The 19,829-nt window shown below is 37.2% G+C and overlaps 2 protein-coding genes across 15 annotated transcripts; one reads left to right on the forward strand and one right to left on the reverse strand.

The window, feature by feature from the left end:
- Nucleotides 1-2,074: 2,074 nt before the first annotated feature.
- LOC113699654 (uncharacterized) lies at nt 2,075-4,798 on the reverse strand. Its single transcript, XM_027220020.1, has 3 exons — nt 4,285-4,798; nt 3,692-4,038; nt 2,075-2,869 (listed from the first exon to the last, which is right to left on the reverse strand). The coding sequence occupies exons 1-3, from the start codon at nt 4,796-4,798 to the stop codon at nt 2,075-2,077; spliced, it is 1,656 nt and encodes a 551-aa protein (XP_027075821.1).
- A 2,936-nt stretch (nt 4,799-7,734) lies between these two features.
- Nucleotides 7,735-13,828, forward strand: LOC113699655 (uncharacterized). Of its 14 annotated transcripts, none has more exons than XM_072058231.1 (4): nt 7,735-10,140; nt 10,902-10,984; nt 12,371-12,851; nt 13,108-13,828. In XM_072058231.1, exon 1 carries the CDS (start codon nt 8,186-8,188, stop codon nt 9,677-9,679), a length of 1,494 nt encoding a protein of 497 aa, XP_071914332.1. In that variant the 5' UTR covers nt 7,735-8,185; the 3' UTR covers nt 9,680-10,140; nt 10,902-10,984; nt 12,371-12,851; nt 13,108-13,828. The 14 variants fall into 14 exon arrangements, with proteins under 14 accessions (XP_071914332.1, XP_071914335.1, XP_071914337.1 ...); XM_072058234.1 differs by having other exon boundaries at nt 13,137-13,828; XM_072058236.1 differs by having other exon boundaries at nt 7,735-9,897; nt 9,976-10,140; nt 12,371-13,828.
- The last annotated feature ends 6,001 nt before the right edge of the window (nt 13,829-19,829 follow it).

The raw sequence follows: 19,829 nt of genomic DNA on the forward strand, positions 1-19,829 counted from the left end.
TCCCACATCCACTGTACACCCCTATTATCACAGAAAATGACTTATTTCAGGAAAATGATTTAAAATTCATATTTTCTCATAAAAATTCCCAGAAAATGCACATATTAAGGAAAACACTAAAATTAAACCCAAAAGCCTAAAATAAATGCCTAGAAAATAAGAAAAATTTTCGAAGTCTCACACTATCTCCCCCTTAAAGAATTTCGTCCTCGAAATTTCTCACCTGAGTTATTAAATAGTTCAGAGTATTTCTTTTTCATCTTCTCCTCCATCTCCCAGGTCGCCTCTTCGACTCCGTGGTTCTTCCACAGAATCTTCACCATTGAAATTTGTTTAGTTCTCAACTCCTTAACCTTTTTATCAAGTACTCGCACAGGTCTCTCCTCGTAGGTAAGGGTTTCGTCAATTTCAATTTCCTCCGGTTGCACAATGTGAGTTGGATCGGAGTAGTATTTTTTGAGCATTGACACATGGAATACATCGTGAATCCGTGACAAGTTTGGCGGCAACTCGAGTCTGTACGCTACTTTCCCAACTAGTTGAAGAATCGAGAAGGGTCCTACGAATCTAGGTTGGAGCTTCTTTCCTCTACCAGCAGTAACACTCCGCAACGGGGTAATCTTAAGGAAAACATGGTCTTCAACTTCAAATTTCAAATCTTTCTTTCGGTTATCTGCATAGCTCTTCTGGCGATTCTGAGCTGTTTGGAGTCTCTGACAGATTAATTTGATCTTTTCTTGGGCATCCTCCATCCACAGAATAGTAGTAGGATGTAGGATCTTCTTTTCTCCTACTTCATCCCAGTATATCAGTGAACGATGCTTTCGCCCATAAAGAGTTTTATATGGTGCCATTTGGATCGACGAATGGTAACTATTATTGTAGGTGAACTCCACTAAAATCATATGTTCACCCCAACTACCCTAAAATCTAAAATACATGTTCGTAACATATCCTCAAGGGTCTGAATCGCCCGTTCCGACTGTCCATCTGTTTGAGGATGATAAGTGGTGCTTAAGTTCAGCTTCGTCCCCAAAGTTTCTTGAAACTTTTACCAAAATTTGGACACGAAACGAGGGTCTCGGTCGGAAACTATACTTATGGGCACTCCATGTAATCTCACAATCTCCTCCAAATATACTCGAGCTAACTTATCCATGGAATATTTCATATTCACAGGTAAGAATGAGCCGACTTGGTCAACCGATCAACGATTACCCAAACGGCATCATGTCCCTTTTGGGTTCTAGGTAGTCCAGAAATGAAATCCATGGTGATATGTTCCTATTTCCATTCGGGTATCTTCAGAGGCTACAGTAGTCCCGAAGGTTTTTGGTGTTCGGCCTTAACCTGCTGGCATACTAGACAGGTTTGTACATATTGAACTATATCCCTTTTCATCTTGTCCCACCAGTACAACTGTCGTAAATCCTGATACATCTTGTTACTACCTGATGGATTGTATATTTGGATCGATGGGTTTCTTCCAAAATTTCTTTTCTCAAATTCTCATCCATAGGCACCACAACCCGATTTCTAAATCTCAAAATCCCCTAAGGGCTTAGATTGAAATCCAAAATTTCTCTTTTCTTCACCTTTTCTACCCACTTCTGAACCGTCGGATCTTTAGTTTGAGCCTCCTTAATTCTAGTCAATAAAGTGGATGTCACTCGTACGTTACGAAAAGTTATTTTCTTATGTTCCAATTTTGGATTCTACTCCCCAACGGTTCCCAACATTTCTCATTCTTTCAACATTAACCCAGAAATTTGAACCTTTCTACTTAGGGTATCAGCTACAACATTAGCCTTACCCAGATGATAATTGATTGAGCAATCATAGTTTTCTAAGAATTCCATCCAACGACGCTGTCTCATATTCAATTTCTTTTGGGAAAAGAGATATTTAAGGCTTTTATGATCGGAATAGACCTCAAAGGTCACCCTGTACAAATAGTGCCTCCACTTTTTCAGAGCAAAGACAACTGCAGCCAGCTCTAAGTCATGAGTGGGATAGTTTTGTTCTTGAATTTTCAGTTTTCTAGAAGCATAGGTTATCACATTCTGGTGTTGCATCAATACACACCCCAAACCTTCTCTAGAGGCGTCGGTATAAACAGTGAACTGTCCTTACCGTTAGGCAAGGTCAAAATAGGGACCATGGTTAACCTCCGCTTCAACTCTTGAAAGCTGTTTTCACACTTATCACTCCACAGAAACCGACCACCGTTCTTCGTTAAATCAGTTAAAGGACTGGTAAGTTTCGAAAAATCTTTGATAAATCGCCAGTAATAACCTGCCAACCCTAGAAAACTCCGAATTTTAGTAGGATTGTCGGGTCTCTTCCACTCAGTCACTGCCTCTATCTTGGCCGGATCTACAGCAATTCCTTCCTTTGAAATCACGTGCCCCAGGAAAGAAACATTCTCGAGCCAAAACTCGCACTTACTAAATTTAACATACAACTGGTGATCCCTCAGAGTTTGTAAGATTTCTTTCAAATGTTGCACATGCTCCTCATGGGTTTTTGAATAAACCAAAATGTCATTGATAAAGACAACGATAAATCGGTCCAGATAGGATTTGAAAATCCGATGCATAAGGTGCATAAAAGCGGCAGGGGCATTGGTCAGCCCAAAAGGTATCACGGTGAACTCGTAATGCCCATACTGAGAATTGAAAGCAGTCTTAGACACATCTTCCTTCCTAATCAGCAATTGATAGTATCCCTGTCGGAGGTCTAGTTTCGAAAAGACCATCGCACCTTGCAACTGATCAAATAACTCATCAATGTGGCGTAGTAGATACTTATTCTTAATGGTTACATTGTTCAACCCTCGGTAATCAATATACAGTCTCAAGGTCCCGTCCTTTTTTTTAACAAAGAGAACAGATGCCCCCCAAAGTGATCCACTCTCATGAATAAATCCCCGCTCTAGAAGGTCTTGCAACTGCACCCTCTTTGAGTTCGGCAGGTGCCATTCGGTAGGGAGTCTTGAAAATAGGAGAAGTCCCCGATAATAAGTTAATTTCAAACTCAATTTCTCTTTCCGGAGGTAGATTCACTAATTCATCGGGAAATACATCTGGATATTCACTCACTACTGGAACAACTTCTTTTTTCAGTTTATCGGTAGGAGTGTTAATGAGAAAAACTAGGAACCCTTGTGCCCCTCTACTCAGTAGTTTCCTAACACAAATACCCGAAATCATAGCAGATGAGTCTAAACTACCCCTCACATCTAACCTCAAAGTTGCCTTCCTAGGGATACGAAATTCTACTATTTTTCTCTTACAGTTTAGTTGGACATCATATCGAGCCAACCAATCCATGCCCAATGTCACATCGTACCTTTTAATGGCCAAACTTATCAAATTCCTCAACAACTTTCTCTCTCTTATCCAGATTTCACAATTTACATACATTTTGCTAGAAATCAAACATTTGTCCTCCGTAAGAGTACTAACTTCCAGCTCATAGGGGAGAGTGACAGGATTTATATCAATTTCACACATAAACTTAGGGTTAACAAAGGAATGGGTGGCACTAGGGTCTATCAAAATTCTAGTTAGGCGGTGGAAGACAGTGATCATATCTTCCACCACATCTGTCGAGTCAGGAACTGGACGTTGCTCGATGGAGTATACTCGAGCAGGCACATTCGGTTTTGCTCCTTCTTCCTATGACTGACCTGAGATAGCTTTCGACGACTGAATAGTTCCTCTCGCTTCTCGAGACTGGATCGGACAACTGGCGAGCCGGTGCTCCGCACTCCCACAGCGTAAGCACTTGTTCTACTTCCTCCAACAGTCGTCCTCCGTATGGTTTGGTTTCCCACAAAAGCTACATGGGCCACGAGAAATGGTGGCTGAACTCCCTTGCGAGACGCTCCTCTGCTGATCTCATCTCGTTTGCCCACCTCAGGGTGGAGTACCTCTTGCCGTACCCGAAAACCATCCCTCTCCGGCTCACCTTCCAAATTTGGGAGGAGTACTCTTATCCCCTTGAGTTGAGCTACTTCGGGAAGCTCCACGTTTTCTATTTTGAAAATTTCTCACTTGAAGTCTGGCATTCTCAGATCGTAAAACTTTCTCAACGGTATCACTAAAGGTGGTGATTTGGGCCACGGCCAAATCTTTTTGAATTTCTACGTTAAGCCCCTGAAGGAAACGTCTCGCCCTTCTTTGTTCGGTTAGAATAAGTTCAGGAGTGAATTTGGACAAGCGGGTAAATTGGCTCTCGTATTCAGCCACAGATTGGGTGCCTTGGCGAAGTCGGATGAACTTGTCTCCTTCTTTTCCTGGACCAATGGCAAAAAGTACTTAGCATTGAACTCCCTTACGAAGTTCACCCACGTTCTTGGTGTCTGTTCTCTCTCCCACTTGGTTCGTATTATATTCCACCAAGAACGAGCGGTTCCGTCTAGTTGAAAAATCGCAAAAGTAACTTGCATCTCTTCAGAGTAATGGAAGGCGGCAAAAATATCTATCATCTTCTCCAGCCACTGTTCGGCCACGTCTGGATCGGACCCTCCAAGAAACTTTGGTGGAGAGAATTTTTGAAACCGTTCGAGAGCTTGATCCTCGCTCTCGACGTGATTTCTAAGATTTTCAGGGTTACCAACTTGTGGATTAGGGTTGGGGCCCTGTTGTTGCACCACCTGGGTTAGGAGATCAGTCATCCGTTGGATAGCAGCGGCTACCTGAATATTGGGATCGATTTGGGGTTCAGGATTTGGTTCGGTCGTGGGCTGCCCACCCCCACGTCCACGACCTCGACCACTACGAGTGCCTTCCATCGATTTAGGTCAATCTAGGGTCGAGGCACAATTATAGTATTAGAAAAGCAGATAACCCTTCACAGATAGTAAGCACAGACAATTATTTAATCAAATACCACATAAAGGATAGAAACACATAGAACATATATTCATATAACACAAAGCAGTCATACAGTAGTTCAGTCACACATAACAGTCATACAGTAGTTCAGTCAAACACGTACAAAAGATCCCCTCAAACAAAGCGGGATTTTTCAAAAGTCACTATACACCCTAGAAAAAGGCCAAACAACTAACAACGACCTATCTTCCTAGGTCCCCTACACCCAGAGTCAAAACACGGCTCAAGGAACTTTAACCTAGTTTCCAACTGAGCCTACGGATTCACCCCCATGACTAGGACTGGACGTGACTCCTTCTCCAGGTGCCCCAACACCCGAAGCCTCCACTTCATGGAGCTGCTCTTGAAGAGCATTCACTCGCTCTTGCTCCATGACTAAATCGTCTTGGAGCTCCGCAATTCGGTCGGCTTACATCCTAAGGACGCCTCTCAGTCTAAGGATCTTAGTGTGATCCTGAGCAGCTGCGTGTCGGAGCCTCATTCTCTCCTCTAGCACCGTTACGACCACATGATCGGCATAGGAGTACCTCTGGCAACGGGTACAACATCGAGTGCGATTAGCGGTATACCATAGCCGGATCGGACCTCCAGGTCTCTCCTGGTAGTCGATAACACGATAACGTCTTCGCGGCGGCTCACTTCCGCTCCCACTAGCTCCGTCCATACCTATAAGAGAGTCATGAGTGATCACTCAGACAATACAATAGAACTAAAGCGTTTTCTAGCACAATACTGACCAAATCTCAAAATCAAGTCCTAGTTTGCCCAGATTAACTCAAACCTGGATTCTGATACCACCAGTGATGGCTCCATCTCCCCCTAAGGCGAACCAAAGGGTTAGACGGACCGCCTGCCCAGCTCTCGCCAGGAATACGGATCCAGTATGTACAAAACACCCCTTTTCGTACGAGGAAAAAATTCAAGAAAACGAGCGATCAACACGTATGAAGTCATTCTTCTCCAATAAATATCACTACGTATGAAAGTACAGCGCTCGAGCACTTAAAACGGTCATGAAAATGAAGAAACAAAAATTTGCTGTGGATGAACAGTAACAGCCACGTCACTATCCGGTCGGAATCTGGCCGGATTTTCGGTCGGATTCTTGGCCGAATATGAGGCAGTGGCCAACTCCAAAGGGGTTCGAGATCCCCTGCCAATCCGGCCGGTAATCCGGCCAGAAACTGGCCAGATTTCTCTGGCCGGATTGCTGCCAGAGGCGAAAACCCAAAATTTTTTTTCCTCTCCTGCATATCCGGCCTTATATCCTGCCAAAATTTGGCCGAATTTTTAGCCGGATTTGGTGAAGAGTAATGTCACTAAAATTTTTCCTTCTTCGCTCGAATTCAGTACTCGTCTCAAATCAAGTCAAGTCAAACACGTAGAGCAGTTAATCCTCAACTTAATGTATACATGCCATAACATATCCATGTCATATACATATGAGGAAACACAATGATTGATCCCACATTTACAACATACACTCAAAAGTATACTTGGAAACAAATACATTAGGGTTTTCCTAAAGCAGTCGAGGAGCTACCCAAAAGCAAAATGCCTAACTAGCTCAACTCGTTTTCTCAAAAACTTGGTTCAGAAAGTGTCCCTGTAAGGAAAACAAAACAACGGGGATGAGTTTACGCTTGTGAGATATCAAAAGACTCACAAGTACACTATGCAAGGCCAACAAACACAATATACAAGGTAGATAAGAGTCTTTCCCTCTAAACAAAGCCACCAAGTACTTCAATTCTACCTAGCAAGTAGGTTTTATGGAGAAATTTGGGAGATGAATGGTTAGATTCCAAGATTTGAGCAAGAAATGAAGAACCAAGGTTGGAAGTTTTCTCTCTTCTTCTCTCTATGATGGTCGGCCAAGAGGAGGAGAAAATGAGGGGATTTTTGGGTCAAAATTGATTATAAGGAAAGGTAAAGAAAATGGTCAAAAGTCCAACTTCCAATAGATTTGCAACATGTGACCTTTTCAAACTTATCCCACTTTCTGATTTATTTCAGGAAAATGATTTAAAATTCATATTTTCTCATAAAAATCCCCAGAAAATGCACATATTAAGGAAAACACTAAAATTAAGCCCAAAAGCCTAAAATAAATGCCCAAAAAATAAGAAAATTTTCGAGATCTCACATTAATAAAAGGCAGAGCGACCAAGTTTTTTCCTGGCGTTTTTATGTAACCTTAAATAGGCGTAATTAGGATTTTACGTTTTACATGAAATACTAATTTTCAAATTATAGTGTAACACTTTTTAAATTAAAATTCTTAAATCATATTACTAAAATTCTATTATAAATCAAAATTATTAAAAAATTAAAATATAACATTAGAATAATGTGAAATTTATAAATTAACATAATAATTGGGTATGCTATTAAATTACTAATAAAATTTACTTTAGTCATATTTTTAAATTTTATAATATTATTATCGCAATCAATAATGATAAATAATACAATATTTATAGAATGTAATAATTAGTATACAAACTTAAATAATAATAAATTAGGTATAATTATAGTTGAGGATTTAAATAATTGGTATGGTATTAAAAACATTCTGAAATTTACCTAAGTCATATTTTTAAAAATTTTAATGGTAATGCTAAATTGAATAATAATACATAATGCAACATTAAACAATATTTATAGATTCTATAAATATTGCTAACACATAATGCAAATTATTGGTAATTATTACAATCTATAAATATTGTATTATTTATCATTCATAATCAACAAATATCATCTCATTCGCCTTTTACAAAATAGCCTCTCTCTCTTTTTTCTTTTTATAAAAAAAAAAAAGGGGGTTTGGGCATTGCCAGGCTTTTGATTGAGCTTTAATATCCGACACTGTGACGACGTCGTAATTGAGAAAGCAAGCGCAATTGCCTGGATTTACCTCAGAAAATAATTTTCAACAACCGAACTTCAGAATTTGCCTGAAAAAATCCCAGCAATTAGTTCATTTGAGACCGGAAGACGATGGGGATGATGAACTAATTCGCCTTTCTGCGGTGATTGTTTCCATTGCTCGGTCTCAGGGAGCAGCGGCTTCATTAGGTACTCCTGCTCCTGCAGGTTGTACTACTCTTGCATCATTCCTCTCTGCATTCCCAAACCATAAACCCCATTTGGCTTGTTATTCTGCTATTAGTAGTAAATTTAAGAGTTCTTCTGAAAAAGCTCTGAAATTTCAACCTGAATTAAGGAATGATATTAATAATGTCAACAGTCTTGATGATGCTTTGAGCTTGTTCGAGCGGATGGCTCGGATGAGGCCTCTGCCTTCTGTTATTCAATTCAATCAAATGCTGACTTGTATTGTTAAGATGAAGAATCATTATTCTTCAGTTATTTCCCTTTTTAGAGATATGTGTGTCCAGGGCATTCCTGTTGATGAGGCCACCCTTAATATAATGATTAATTGTTGCTGCGTTGTGGGCCGAGTGGATTTAGCTTTTTCTACATTGTCTGGCTTCTTCAAACGTGGTTTTGTTCCTAATGTGGTCACCTTTGGCACTTTACTTAAGGGACTCTTTCGAGAACAGAAGGTTCCTCAGGCACAAGAATTTTTCAAAAAGATAATCAAGGAAAAACTTTGTAAACCCAATGAAACTATGTTGGGCATTGTGATAGATGGGCTCTGTAAGGCAGGAAACACTCAAACAGCCATTGAATTCCTCAGAGCAATGGAAAAACGAGGAAGTCCTTGTAAACCTGATGCAATTATGTATAATGCCGTCATGGATAGCTTGTGCAAGGATAAAATGGTTGATGAAGGTCTTGCCCTGTTACTGGAGATGATTGAAAAGGACATTCCCCCGAATGTTGTCACTTACAGTAGTTTGATTCAAGGTCTGTGCAACTTAAGCAGATGGAAGGACGTTGACAAGCTCTTTTCTGAGATGAAGGTTTATAAAATTGTTCCAGATGTTATTACTTTTAGTATAGTGGTGGATGCACTATGTAAGGAAGGGCATATAGAAGATGCTGAAGAGGTAGTCCGGATCATGATCCAGCAAGGTCGAAATCCCGACCTGGTCACATACAGTTCCTTAATGGATGGGTACTGTTTACAGAGGCGAATAGATGACGCAAGGAGAGTTTTCAATACCATGATTGCTAGCGGCCTTACACCCGATCTCCATTGCTATGGTATTCTAATAAATGCCTATTACAAGACCAAGAAATTGGAAGCAGCCATGAAGCTCTTTCGAGAGATTCCACATAAAGGTTTAACACCTGACATTGTTATTTATAGCACTGTGTTGCAGGGGTTATTTAGTTCAGGAAGGTATCTTAGCGCACGAGAAATTTTCAAGGAGGTGCAAGCTTCAGGCATGAAGCCTGATTTTCACACTTACTGTGTGGTACTGGATGGATTATGCAAGACTGGACATGTCGATGAAGCATTGGAGTTATTCCATGCAATGGAAACTGATGGAACAAATCTACACATAGAAATGTACAATATCATCCTTGATGGGTTGTGCAAAGGCAAGAGGCTCGATAGTGCTCGAGATGTTTTCAACAATCTCTCCCTTAAAGGATTGGACCCTAATGTCATAACATACAACACCATGATTGCTGGCCTGCTTTCAGAAGGTCTGCTCATCGAGGGCAAAGAGCTCATTTTAAAAATGGAAGAGAAGGGTTGCTTGGCAAATAGTGTTACATACAATGTCATTCTGCAAGGACTCCTTAAGGGAGGTCATTATGATGATGCGATGGTCTATCATGAAGAAATGGTTCATTGAGGATTCTTGCTGGATGCATCTACGTTTTCCATTTTACTTGCTTTATCTGCTGCAAATCAGAACAATCCTTCTGTGCTATTGTTGATGCTGAAGATTGATCCCGATAGCAAGAAGTTCATGGATGGGGGACAAAGAGGCCCTTCACATTAGTTGTAACATGGTGGTTGTGCAGTTTTTTGGCCCCTGATGTTTAATTTGCTGGTAGAAATGTTAATAAGGTTCACATTTGATCCTTTTGTCACTTATCATCTTTGTTTAGAGGAGGCCTCTTGGTGATATTTTGTGAAATACCTCAGAGAGCATCGGTCTGGTGGTGAAGCTGCATTTCTTAGGGAAGTTCAATTGTTAGGTGTATCAGTTCACAGAAAGTTGGTGCAGTTAATTGGATTTGTACGTCTTCTTCTCAAGACTTCTTCTTTATCTTTTCATGGAGAACTTCAATGTGGCATGTCACTTAAGTGGTAAATTGTACAGGCTCTTTTTCTTCATTTTTCATGGGTGTTGGTACTTTAGCTTGCCTTTTAAGTTCAGTTCGGATAATTACTATTTGAATTTGTTGAGTGTAAAGAATTAAATATCATCTGCAATGTAGTTTGTGATATTCAATTTCTAGAAAAGTTTCAAGCTGCACTTCTATAATTTTGAGGAAATTTTTTCATGTAAGAATGATAAATAGTTACTTTTATTTCAATTGCTAAATGGAGCCAAAAGTTCCACCGGTTCAAAAGTGTACAAACTTTCTAGACCAGTTTCTTGCTTTGGATTCATATTTTGATGTCCATAGTCATGGCCATTGATGTTTTTCACAGCATTTGACTGAACCCGAACTTTTCAAGTATGATCCAGCAAAAAGTATTCTGATTGTTTTTCCCTTTAATTTTTAATGCAGTACTAAGTTATATAGACATTTAGTGGAAGTGTAGCAAAAATATCATTCCCTTGCAATAACTTAGAATAATTTATCCCAGAAATTCTCTGTTTTTTTTTTCATATATTTCTCCTCATACATAAATCCACTTGGTTGTTGATTAACAATAGACATGATTATGGGATTCTTCAATATTAATATTTGGTTGTTCCTAAGTCGCAATAGTAACTAAAGAAAGGTTTTTATTGCAATGCTGTACTTCTATTAGGTCACCATCAGCAATGGTCAGGAAAAAAAAAGAGAGTTTTACTGGCTCATCTTATCAACCAATTTCTTTTTTCTTGTTCTTTTTAGGTGGAGCAGAAGAGGGGTGGAATCTGAATTGCTGAGTATGAAGATTTGATGTCAGCTCAGACTGGATAGAGACAATTAATCAGGTATTCAAATGTAAGGAAATAGTCATCATGAATTTTATATGAGAGAAATCAGTTGAAGTGGTTAAGACTATTTCTTAATCACTCTTGGGAACAAATTTGATGGCTCTATAATTATATTTGGTTAAATAACCTGTGCTTGAAAGTGATGGATTATTTCTATTGGCTGTGGAAGAAGTAAACTGTCTAGTGACTTATAAACAACATTGAAAAGTGATCTTTTGTTGATCTGCCATATAGCTCTTCCATGCAGATTTTATTTGTATGGCTTTGATGCTGCATGCACTAATTTGCAATGGGATCATGTGTTGCAAAGAGAATGACGGTAGCATGTTTTTTGGATGCCGTTAAGAAGAATAATTCTTCTTGCTCATGTTGACAACTTAACTTTTGTCCTGTGGTGGAGATTTAAATGAGGCCTTGTAGAAATGTTTGTAGAATGAGTTTAAGAAATGCTTTCTGAGTTAGTATTATTCCAAATTCAGCTTAAGTTTAGCTCAGAAAGTATTATTCTTCCATCCTGTGTTCACATGCATGGAGTTAAGTTGTCATTAAATTTGTGATAGTTTAAAAATCAATTTTTCACATCTGAGAGACGATTTAAAAAAAAAAGAAAAGAAAAAGAAATACATATTGAAATGAAACCAGAATGCTCCCACCTCTCAATTTGAATGTCGAACTTCAGCAAAACCAGGGCTAGCCCTTATTTTTTTGCTTTTTGGATCTAACTCATCATGCAATCTTATTCAGGTTGTAAGGTATGATAAGAGGTTAAAATCAAGTTTATTCAATTTCACAGAGAACATAATTTCAATTTTAAGTTATTAATTATTAATCTCTTTCTTTCATGATTGGGATATAGCACTCATCGGGGAAAAGCTATATGGTGCCCTGTTATGATTCAATGTCCATTGATTGCTATCTTACTATTTTCAGATGGATGAGTCTAAACCGTAAAAATTACTTAAAATCACACCTTTCACAACATCAGTTTGTGAGAATTTTAAGGGCAGGTCTTCAAATCACATTGAAAAAGATACTGTCCTGCAGATGACTTAATTATTTGGAAATGACAAAGGTTCTTTTCTAATAGCTTATAATGGAGGATTTCAAATTTTGTGCAACAATATCCAAATTGTAAGATGGGAAAACTAATCTTATTTCTGAATTCAGAAAAAAAAGTTTGTGATAAAAATTTTCTATACTTAGATTTTTCTAGTAGCATCCATTCTCTGTAGCTAGTTTAGTTTTCTGAAGCATTTCATCACAACATTTTTTCCTACTTTATGCAGTAAATTAATATACTGAAAAAAGATACCCACCATAGAATGGAAATATTGAACGCATATCACGAATACTAGTAATCATTATTTATTATTGTTTGTTAAGGTACTATTGGTCACTGAGGTGGAAATGAGAGATATTTGTTCCTTTGGCTAGCTATTATTGGGCATAATTTGCGGTGATTACAATGACCTTTCAGTGATTGTAAAATATCTATTTGTGCCCATGATAGACCACAGACCGGGAGAGAAAGGCCTAGATTGACTTAGTAGAAATGAATTTACTTTCATACAGCACATGTCCTGGAGTACTTGCATGAGCATTGCAATACAAAATCGTACACCAAGATTTGAAGGCTGGAAACATCCATCTGGATGATGACTTTGAAGCTTTCTTCAGTGGGTACAAAACTAACACATTAGGACTCAAGTCTGGGGAACTACGGGACACATTGCCCCTGAATAACTGGAAAGCCTTCAGAGAAGACGGATGTATTCGGATATGGTATGACCCTTGTAGAACTTGTAACCAGTCAGTGTGCAATGGATTTCTGGTTGAAGAGGAGGATGTAATATTGCTAGATAAGGTGAGTTATTCCATTCTTTCTTGAAATTCAGACAGACTCGTACTGCAATATGGCTATAACTCAGGGTTTTATATTACTGATATAGTCTTCTATGCATTAATGAAATGGGTAAATGCCTTGATTAGTGGTGATGGAATATTTTGACTAGTGTAATTCATCTATTTATATAGCTTATTTGTCAAGGTTTTACACTATATTTCTTGTGTCGAAGTGTTATCAGTACTCGTGTAATAGCAAACTAATCTGTCTTTGGCAGACTTCATTTCCTTCGTAATTGGCTGGCAGGTCTTGTTTCTGGAGTTACCTGTCTCTACTTTCAATCCTGATTAGAAGTTTCTCGTAGTGTTTGGGTCTTTATCTTGCACCCAAACTCTTGCTGAGTTACTGCTTATATCTACTGTGGCTGCTACGATTTGTACAAAAAGAGAGTATACAAGAGGGAACCTCTGTGGGCAAGCACTGGGTTGCATTTCAAGGAAACCCTGATGTAGATGAACTTTCGTTTAACATCCCATCCAAAGCCAACTTTAATTTAAAAGAGCTTTATCCTGCCATCGATTGGGTTGTGATGCTAGACCAAACCATTTGGGAATTAAATTTGAATTTGGTTGGATGTTGAACCAAGTTCATCTGAATCGAGGCTGGAATGGATGTCCAATGCCTTATCGAAGAACTTGAGCCATCCTGTGATTTATTTTCAGTAGCACCACCAATATCACACCACCTCCTCCGCAATTGCCTAAGTTTTCGCTTGATTGGGCTTTCTCAAAAAGTGCAACTCGATTTTTTATTTTTGCTGTATGCCACCTTGTGTATATTTGATGCAGTAGTTTCTTCCTTTCAGCATTTAGTTCTCCAAAAGGATCACCTTACACAACCTTTGGGATTCGCATCATTCGTGGCTGTAGCTCTAGAGTGTATCAAGTACTACACCATTTAGTAGTTTATTTCTTTGCCAATTATGAGTTCTGGGATCATTTTGGTTTTATCTTCTACTTTTGAGGAATAAACATTTTTGCTAATCATTAATAACATTAATAATGACTTAACTAATCATTCTTTTAATTTTTACACTGTCAGTGTATACACACTATCATGGTTGGATGAATGACACATGAATAAATGAAATTCAAATTTTACATATGTTTCATATATCTAATGGTGATAGTATATACAAAATTAATCCTAAGATATATGCAAGTGTCGTCAATTATTTTATTTAATTTAAATATTACATATTTTTCACTATTTTTCTTGTTTGTTAATTTCTTTATAATAGTGATACGAAGAAGTTAAAACACAAATCAACAAGTCATTGGCCAAGGTCTAAGAATGTAGAATAAATAGCTAAAGCTAAAACATTTCGATATGAATTTTGAGTAATCGACCAGTGTCTTTATATCTTGATTTTTAGCTTAGTACCTATTATGCCTTGGAGACATTTTTCTTCATTATGTTCTCAAATCAAGCTTACTATTGTATGAATTTAATCCTAAAAAGAATTTTCTATTGGCTGGAATAGAAGAGTAACGAGGGGGGTTTTTTTTTTCTGGACTTATCACATTAGTTTGTGAAGCAAATGGATTGCCTTGATTATTGCAAAAAGGATAAACTCTGTTATACTAATTGTTCCTTTGAATGTGTTTTGCCTCATTATTTCTTTTTCTTTGTTTCAAAAAATCAACTTCAAACGAGATCCACTTCTTCAAAAGGAGTGAAAAGTTGCAAACTTGATCTCTTTTTTTTTTTTTTAGGGATGTCCCGCAGGGAGTGGACCTTGCAGACTATTCCCCACCCTTCACAACTAGCTGGCAGCAAGGTTCGAATCAGGGATCTAAGACTCCATTTTCAGCAACCTCAACTGCAAACTTGATCTCAATATTCAAATAAATAAATAAATTAGAAGGGTGAATATGTTTAAAAAAAAAAGTTTCAGGCTTTCAAATCATGCAAGATTGAAACAAACAAGTGATTGAGTAATTTGTGTAACATTAGCACACAGACCAATCTCATAAATGCAAATCAAATTCATGTTGTGAAGGCTGTGAAGTAGAAATCATGGTGCATTACATCTGAATTAAGTGGATCTGTGCATTAATGTGAATTTGAAGCTAATGGAAATGTTTAGAGACAAAATTGGATGTTTTAAGAGTTTGAACTCCAAAAAACCACAAATGCAATTTAATTAAGAATTAATCTTTCTTATATTAACGCGGTAAAGGTTTTTTTTTTTTTAATCACTAGCTGGTTTTAATGTATGAAACATGGTTTTTATTTAAATTTGAAAATTTATTTTTACACATATGTATCATGTATCCACATCTACTAATATAAATGAACCTTTACGTACGCTCAAGATGTAGGAAACATTAATCAAAAAATTAATTAAACCTATTATATTACTTATCAATTAACCCATATAAAATCATTTATTCCGTTACAAATTAAGTTTGAATAGCTAATTCAGCAATCTTTTTGGAGCACTATATCACCCTTTAGTCTGTTTGGATGGTAAGTTATTTGGGATTATTTGGAATATTTTTACTGTAGTACTTTTTGTGATGTGATGTATGTGAGATAAAAAGATATTGGGAAGATAAAAAGGTGTATTGGAAATTGTAAAGATGATGTAAGCAAATAAAATTGGGGAAATATGAAGCAATCCAAACAAAGACGACTCATTGAGTTACAGTTCAATCATCCCGAATAGTCTTTGAGAGTTGACCATCTGAGAAGGGGGCAATTTGATCACCCACTTTGGGCCGAGAGTGGAACCAATAATGGGAAAACAGAATTTGACAAAAAGTCAAAAGGAAATCATATTTCAGCTAAGTAAACCACAATCTGAAGATTCAAGCTTATTATTAGGTCACCATCTACAATGGTAAAAAAAGAAAGAAAGAAAGAATAAGTCTTACTGGGCTCATCACAATGTGAATAATACACTTGTCCGAGTCTAGCAAGTTTCATACCTACCAATTTCTTTTTTCATATTCTTGTTCTTTTTTACTGGAGCAGGAGAGGGGTGGAATTTGTATTGCAGAATGTGAAGGTTTGATGTCAGCTCAGACTGAATAGAAACAATTTGTTAGGTATTAAAATGTTTGGAAATAGTTATGATAAATTTTATTCGAAAGAAACCAATTAAAATGATTAACACTAATTTCTTCATCACTCTTGGGAACAGATTCTTTGGCTCTATAATTATGTTTTCATTAAGTGTCTTGTGCTTAAGAATGATGGATTATTTCCAGTGGCTGTGGAAGAAATAAGCCGTGTACTGACCTATATATAACATTTGAGAGGTGATCTTTTGTTGATCTGCCAAATAGCTCTTCTGTGCATATTTTATTTGTTTGATTTTGATACTGTATGCTCTGATCAGGAATGGGGTCCTGTGTTACAAAGAGGATGATGATAGCATGTTTTTGGATGCTGTTACGGAGAATAAATCTTCTTGCTCATGTTAAAAATTTATGAGTTAAAAATAGAAAAGTCTCTTGTGGTTTTATATCGTACGCGCGTTAGTACCTCGTGATTTAAATTATTCTGAAAAAAAAAATCGTTAAAACAGACGAAACTGAATGAAAAGACGAAAATACCCTAATAATATAAGCGAAAATAGCGGAAGTAATTTAGCACTTTCAATCCGTAAACGTTCCCTTCTTTCCATCTCCCTCTCTCCAAACAGGGTAATATGTTCACCAAGCCGGCGAAGATGAGCTCGAATAGCCATGTCATTTGTAGGCACAGCCAGAGCAGCAGCACATCACTTCATCAGAAGTTCCTGCATGGCTTTCTCCTGCCGTTCTCTAACCAATCTGCTTTCTTCTGAAATCTCATATTCAGCAGATGCCCCAGTAGTACCACGACTGGGTCCTGCTTCATCCTCATTGGAATCAGATCTGCTACCCCTAGTCTCTTCATTTTGTGCCACCGATGGTCTTAATATAGGAGGACGAACAGGGATAGGTGCCAATGGTCGTGGAATCGAAGGAGCCACGACTGGGACTGAAGCAATACTAGGAATAACAGGAGGAGATGGAATTGTAGGTGGTACAGTAGCAGTGACTGGTTGAAGAAGTACGAAGTACAATTTTGTTTCCTGAAGTCCAATTTTGTGCAAAGGCTTTGTTTCTTGCAATTCCTTTCCTGGCTTGCAACCTCTGGTTGATTACTTACAATTTTGTTTCCTGCGAATGCTGGCTTCCAATTGCTTTGTTTCCTGCAATTTTGGTCGAAGACCCATAACATGGCCTTTTTATTGAAATGTGAAGGGTACAATAGGTATATCTAGTGAAAGTTTGTAATAAAAACTTATTTTTCGCAAGAAACACATGCCCTTTCTGGTGCATTTAATATAATCGCCTTACATTTGACGATTCCGTTGACTTTTCAGAATAATTCAAATCATGGGGTATCGAGTACCAACACGTATAATATGAAATTACATGGGGATTTTCTATATGATAGATATACCACATGGGACTTTTCTGTTTTTAACCCTTTTTATTTTTGTGCCTTGTGGCGTAGATTCCAACAAGGCAATGTAGAAATATTTGTAGAATGAACTTCATTTATGCTTTCTGAGTTGGTGTTATACCAAATTTAGCTTAAGCTTAGCTCAGAAACTATTATTCTTCTATACTGCCTTCACATGCATGGATTTAAGATGCCATTTTGTACTAGTCTAAAAATCAACATAGCAAATTTGAGAGATGAAAATTTTCAAAAAAAAAAAACAAATAAATAAATAGACAAACTATGGAAATGAAACCAGATTACTCCCACTTCTCAATATGAATGTCGAAATCTAGCAAAATTAGTGCTATTCCTTACTTTTTTCTGGATCTAAGCCATCATGCAGTCATTTTGAGGATGTAAGATATAGTAAGAGGATCAAATCAAGTTGATTCACTTTCATAGAGTAGTGATTTCAATTAAGTAATGTTTAATCTCTTCGTTTTTTTTTTTGGCTTTGAGCACCCGGAATCCCCACCCTCAACGAGACTAATCCAAATTCGGTCCGAGGAGCACCCGTAGTGTCTGACTCTTATTCTGGGTTGAACGCTTGACCAGAGCTTTTCAAGGCTCTACAAGTCGAACTTGCAACCTCCCGTTGATATTAGCAACCCGCTTACTAGCAGTAAATTTGGTTCAATTGGTAAGAATGTGTCACTTCCTCACAAAAAGTTGTGTATTTGAATCTTTTTCCCTGACCCGTGGTGGTGATCATAGCCAAATCCACCCTAATCTGTTTTTTTTGTCCAAAAGCAGCAGAAATGCACCCTAATCTCTTGGTTTCATGATTGGGATATAGTACTCATCAGGGATATGCTATATGGGTGCCCTATTTTGACTCAATGTCTCTTAATTGCTACTTACTATCCTCATATGGATGAGTCTAAATTGCCAAAATTACTTCAAATTACATCTTAGATAACATCAATTCAAATGGAGTTGTGAGAAGTTTAAGGGCAAGTCTTAATTCTATTTTATTTTATTTCTCCTTGACAAACATTTAAGGATGAGTCTTACATTGAAGTTTTATTAATATGTAAGCAAACATGCAATAGAACAATCTAAAATTTACGTGTTGTGCTTTGTCTTTTTTTAAACATCTTTTATTTTACAATGCTTCAAAATCATGTTCATTAAAAAAGATACTGACTTATAGACAACTTAATTATTTGGAAGCAATAAATATTATTTTTTAATAGCTTTTATAGGAGGTTTCCAAGTTTTGTGCAACAGTATCGAAATTGTAAGACGAAAAAATTAATCTTATTTCTGAATGCAGAAAAGAAAAAGTTCATGATAAATATTTTTCTGTAAAAGGGCTTTTTTGTAGTAGCATCTATTCTCTATAGTTAGGTTTGTTTCCAATGAATCTGATCACAATATTCATTCCTACTCCATGTAGTAAATTTGAATTATTTACTGAAAAGATACTCAGCATAGAATGGAAATACTGCATGCATATGTTGAATACTTGTAACCATTATTTATTATTGTTTGATAGAATGGAAATTAGAGATATTTTGTAGGAAAATAAACCAAGTAATTTTAGTTTCCTAATTCCTTTTGGTATCTTATTTGTTTAGTTTCCATATTAGATTAGGAAATCTCAAGTCAGTTTCCAAATAAGTTTTGGTTTACAACCGTATTTGTTTTAGAAAATTTTGGAGTTTAGAAATACTAACAGTCTAGTAGGTTATTGTGTGGAGAGTTGAGTTGAGTCTAGAAATTAGACTTGAGAGAAAATCTCATAGTTGAGATTTGTGAGTTGTCGTGAGCGAAAGGCTACGACTTAATATTTGTTTTGAGTTAAATAAATTATTGAGTGTTTGTTCTCCTTCTCTTCCCACATATTTTTTATGTGTTATAATTGCTTCCGCTATGTGCACGGCGATTTTTCGTGCCAACAAGTGGTATCAAAGCCCTAGACTTTGATTCTGGGGTTTGTTCGCAAAATTGGGGCTTGGAGTTTGTTCGTGAAATTAAAGTATGGATCCGCATTATTTGCACAATTGTCATGTTTTTATCTTCGATAGTAAAAACGATTTTGAGGTTTGGAGGTTGCTGATGAAATTTTTTTTCTAAAATATTGGAGTTTGGAATATTGTCGAGACAGGATACACGGAATCGGTAGCAGGTATAGAATTATCAAGTTATGTAGTTAAAGAATTAGAGAGAAATAAACAGTTGGATTGCAAGGCCATGTACTATCTCAACACTCAAGTCCAGTTACATGTTGCAAAAAAATTTATACATGCAAAGTCATCAATTTTAGTGAACTCAAATCGAGGCGCTGTTAACGTGAGAAAAATCAGATTGCAGGAACTTAGGAGACAATTTGAATTGGCCCAGATGAAATCCACGGAGTCAATTAAAGATTTTATTGGTACAATTAAAGAAATTGTCAAAGATATGGAGTCCAATGGTGAGAATTTGGAAGAGGTTAGAGTTATTGAAAAA

Source organism: Coffea arabica, chromosome 7c (assembly GCF_036785885.1).
Source record: "Coffea arabica cultivar ET-39 chromosome 7c, Coffea Arabica ET-39 HiFi, whole genome shotgun sequence".
Lineage (NCBI taxonomy): Eukaryota > Viridiplantae > Streptophyta > Magnoliopsida > Gentianales > Rubiaceae > Coffea > Coffea arabica.

Bases quoted from the DNA above. Each gene is read 5' to 3' on its own strand.
- LOC113699654 (XM_027220020.1), bottom strand. From the start codon at position 4,798: ATGGAAGGCACTCGTAGTGGTCGAGGTCGTGGACGTGGGGGTGGGCAG. The intron at 4,039-4,284 runs GTTCATCCGACT...TTTTCAAAATAG, and splicing joins CCAGGAAAAGAAGGAGACAA to AAAACGTGGAGCTTCCCGAA. The intron at 2,870-3,691 runs GTCAGTCATAGG...GTTAAAAAAAAG, and splicing joins GTCGTCGAAAGCTATCTCAG to GACGGGACCTTGAGACTGTA.
- LOC113699655 (XM_072058233.1), top strand. From the start codon at position 8,186: ATGGCTCGGATGAGGCCTCTGCCTTCTGTTATTCAATTCAATCAAATG.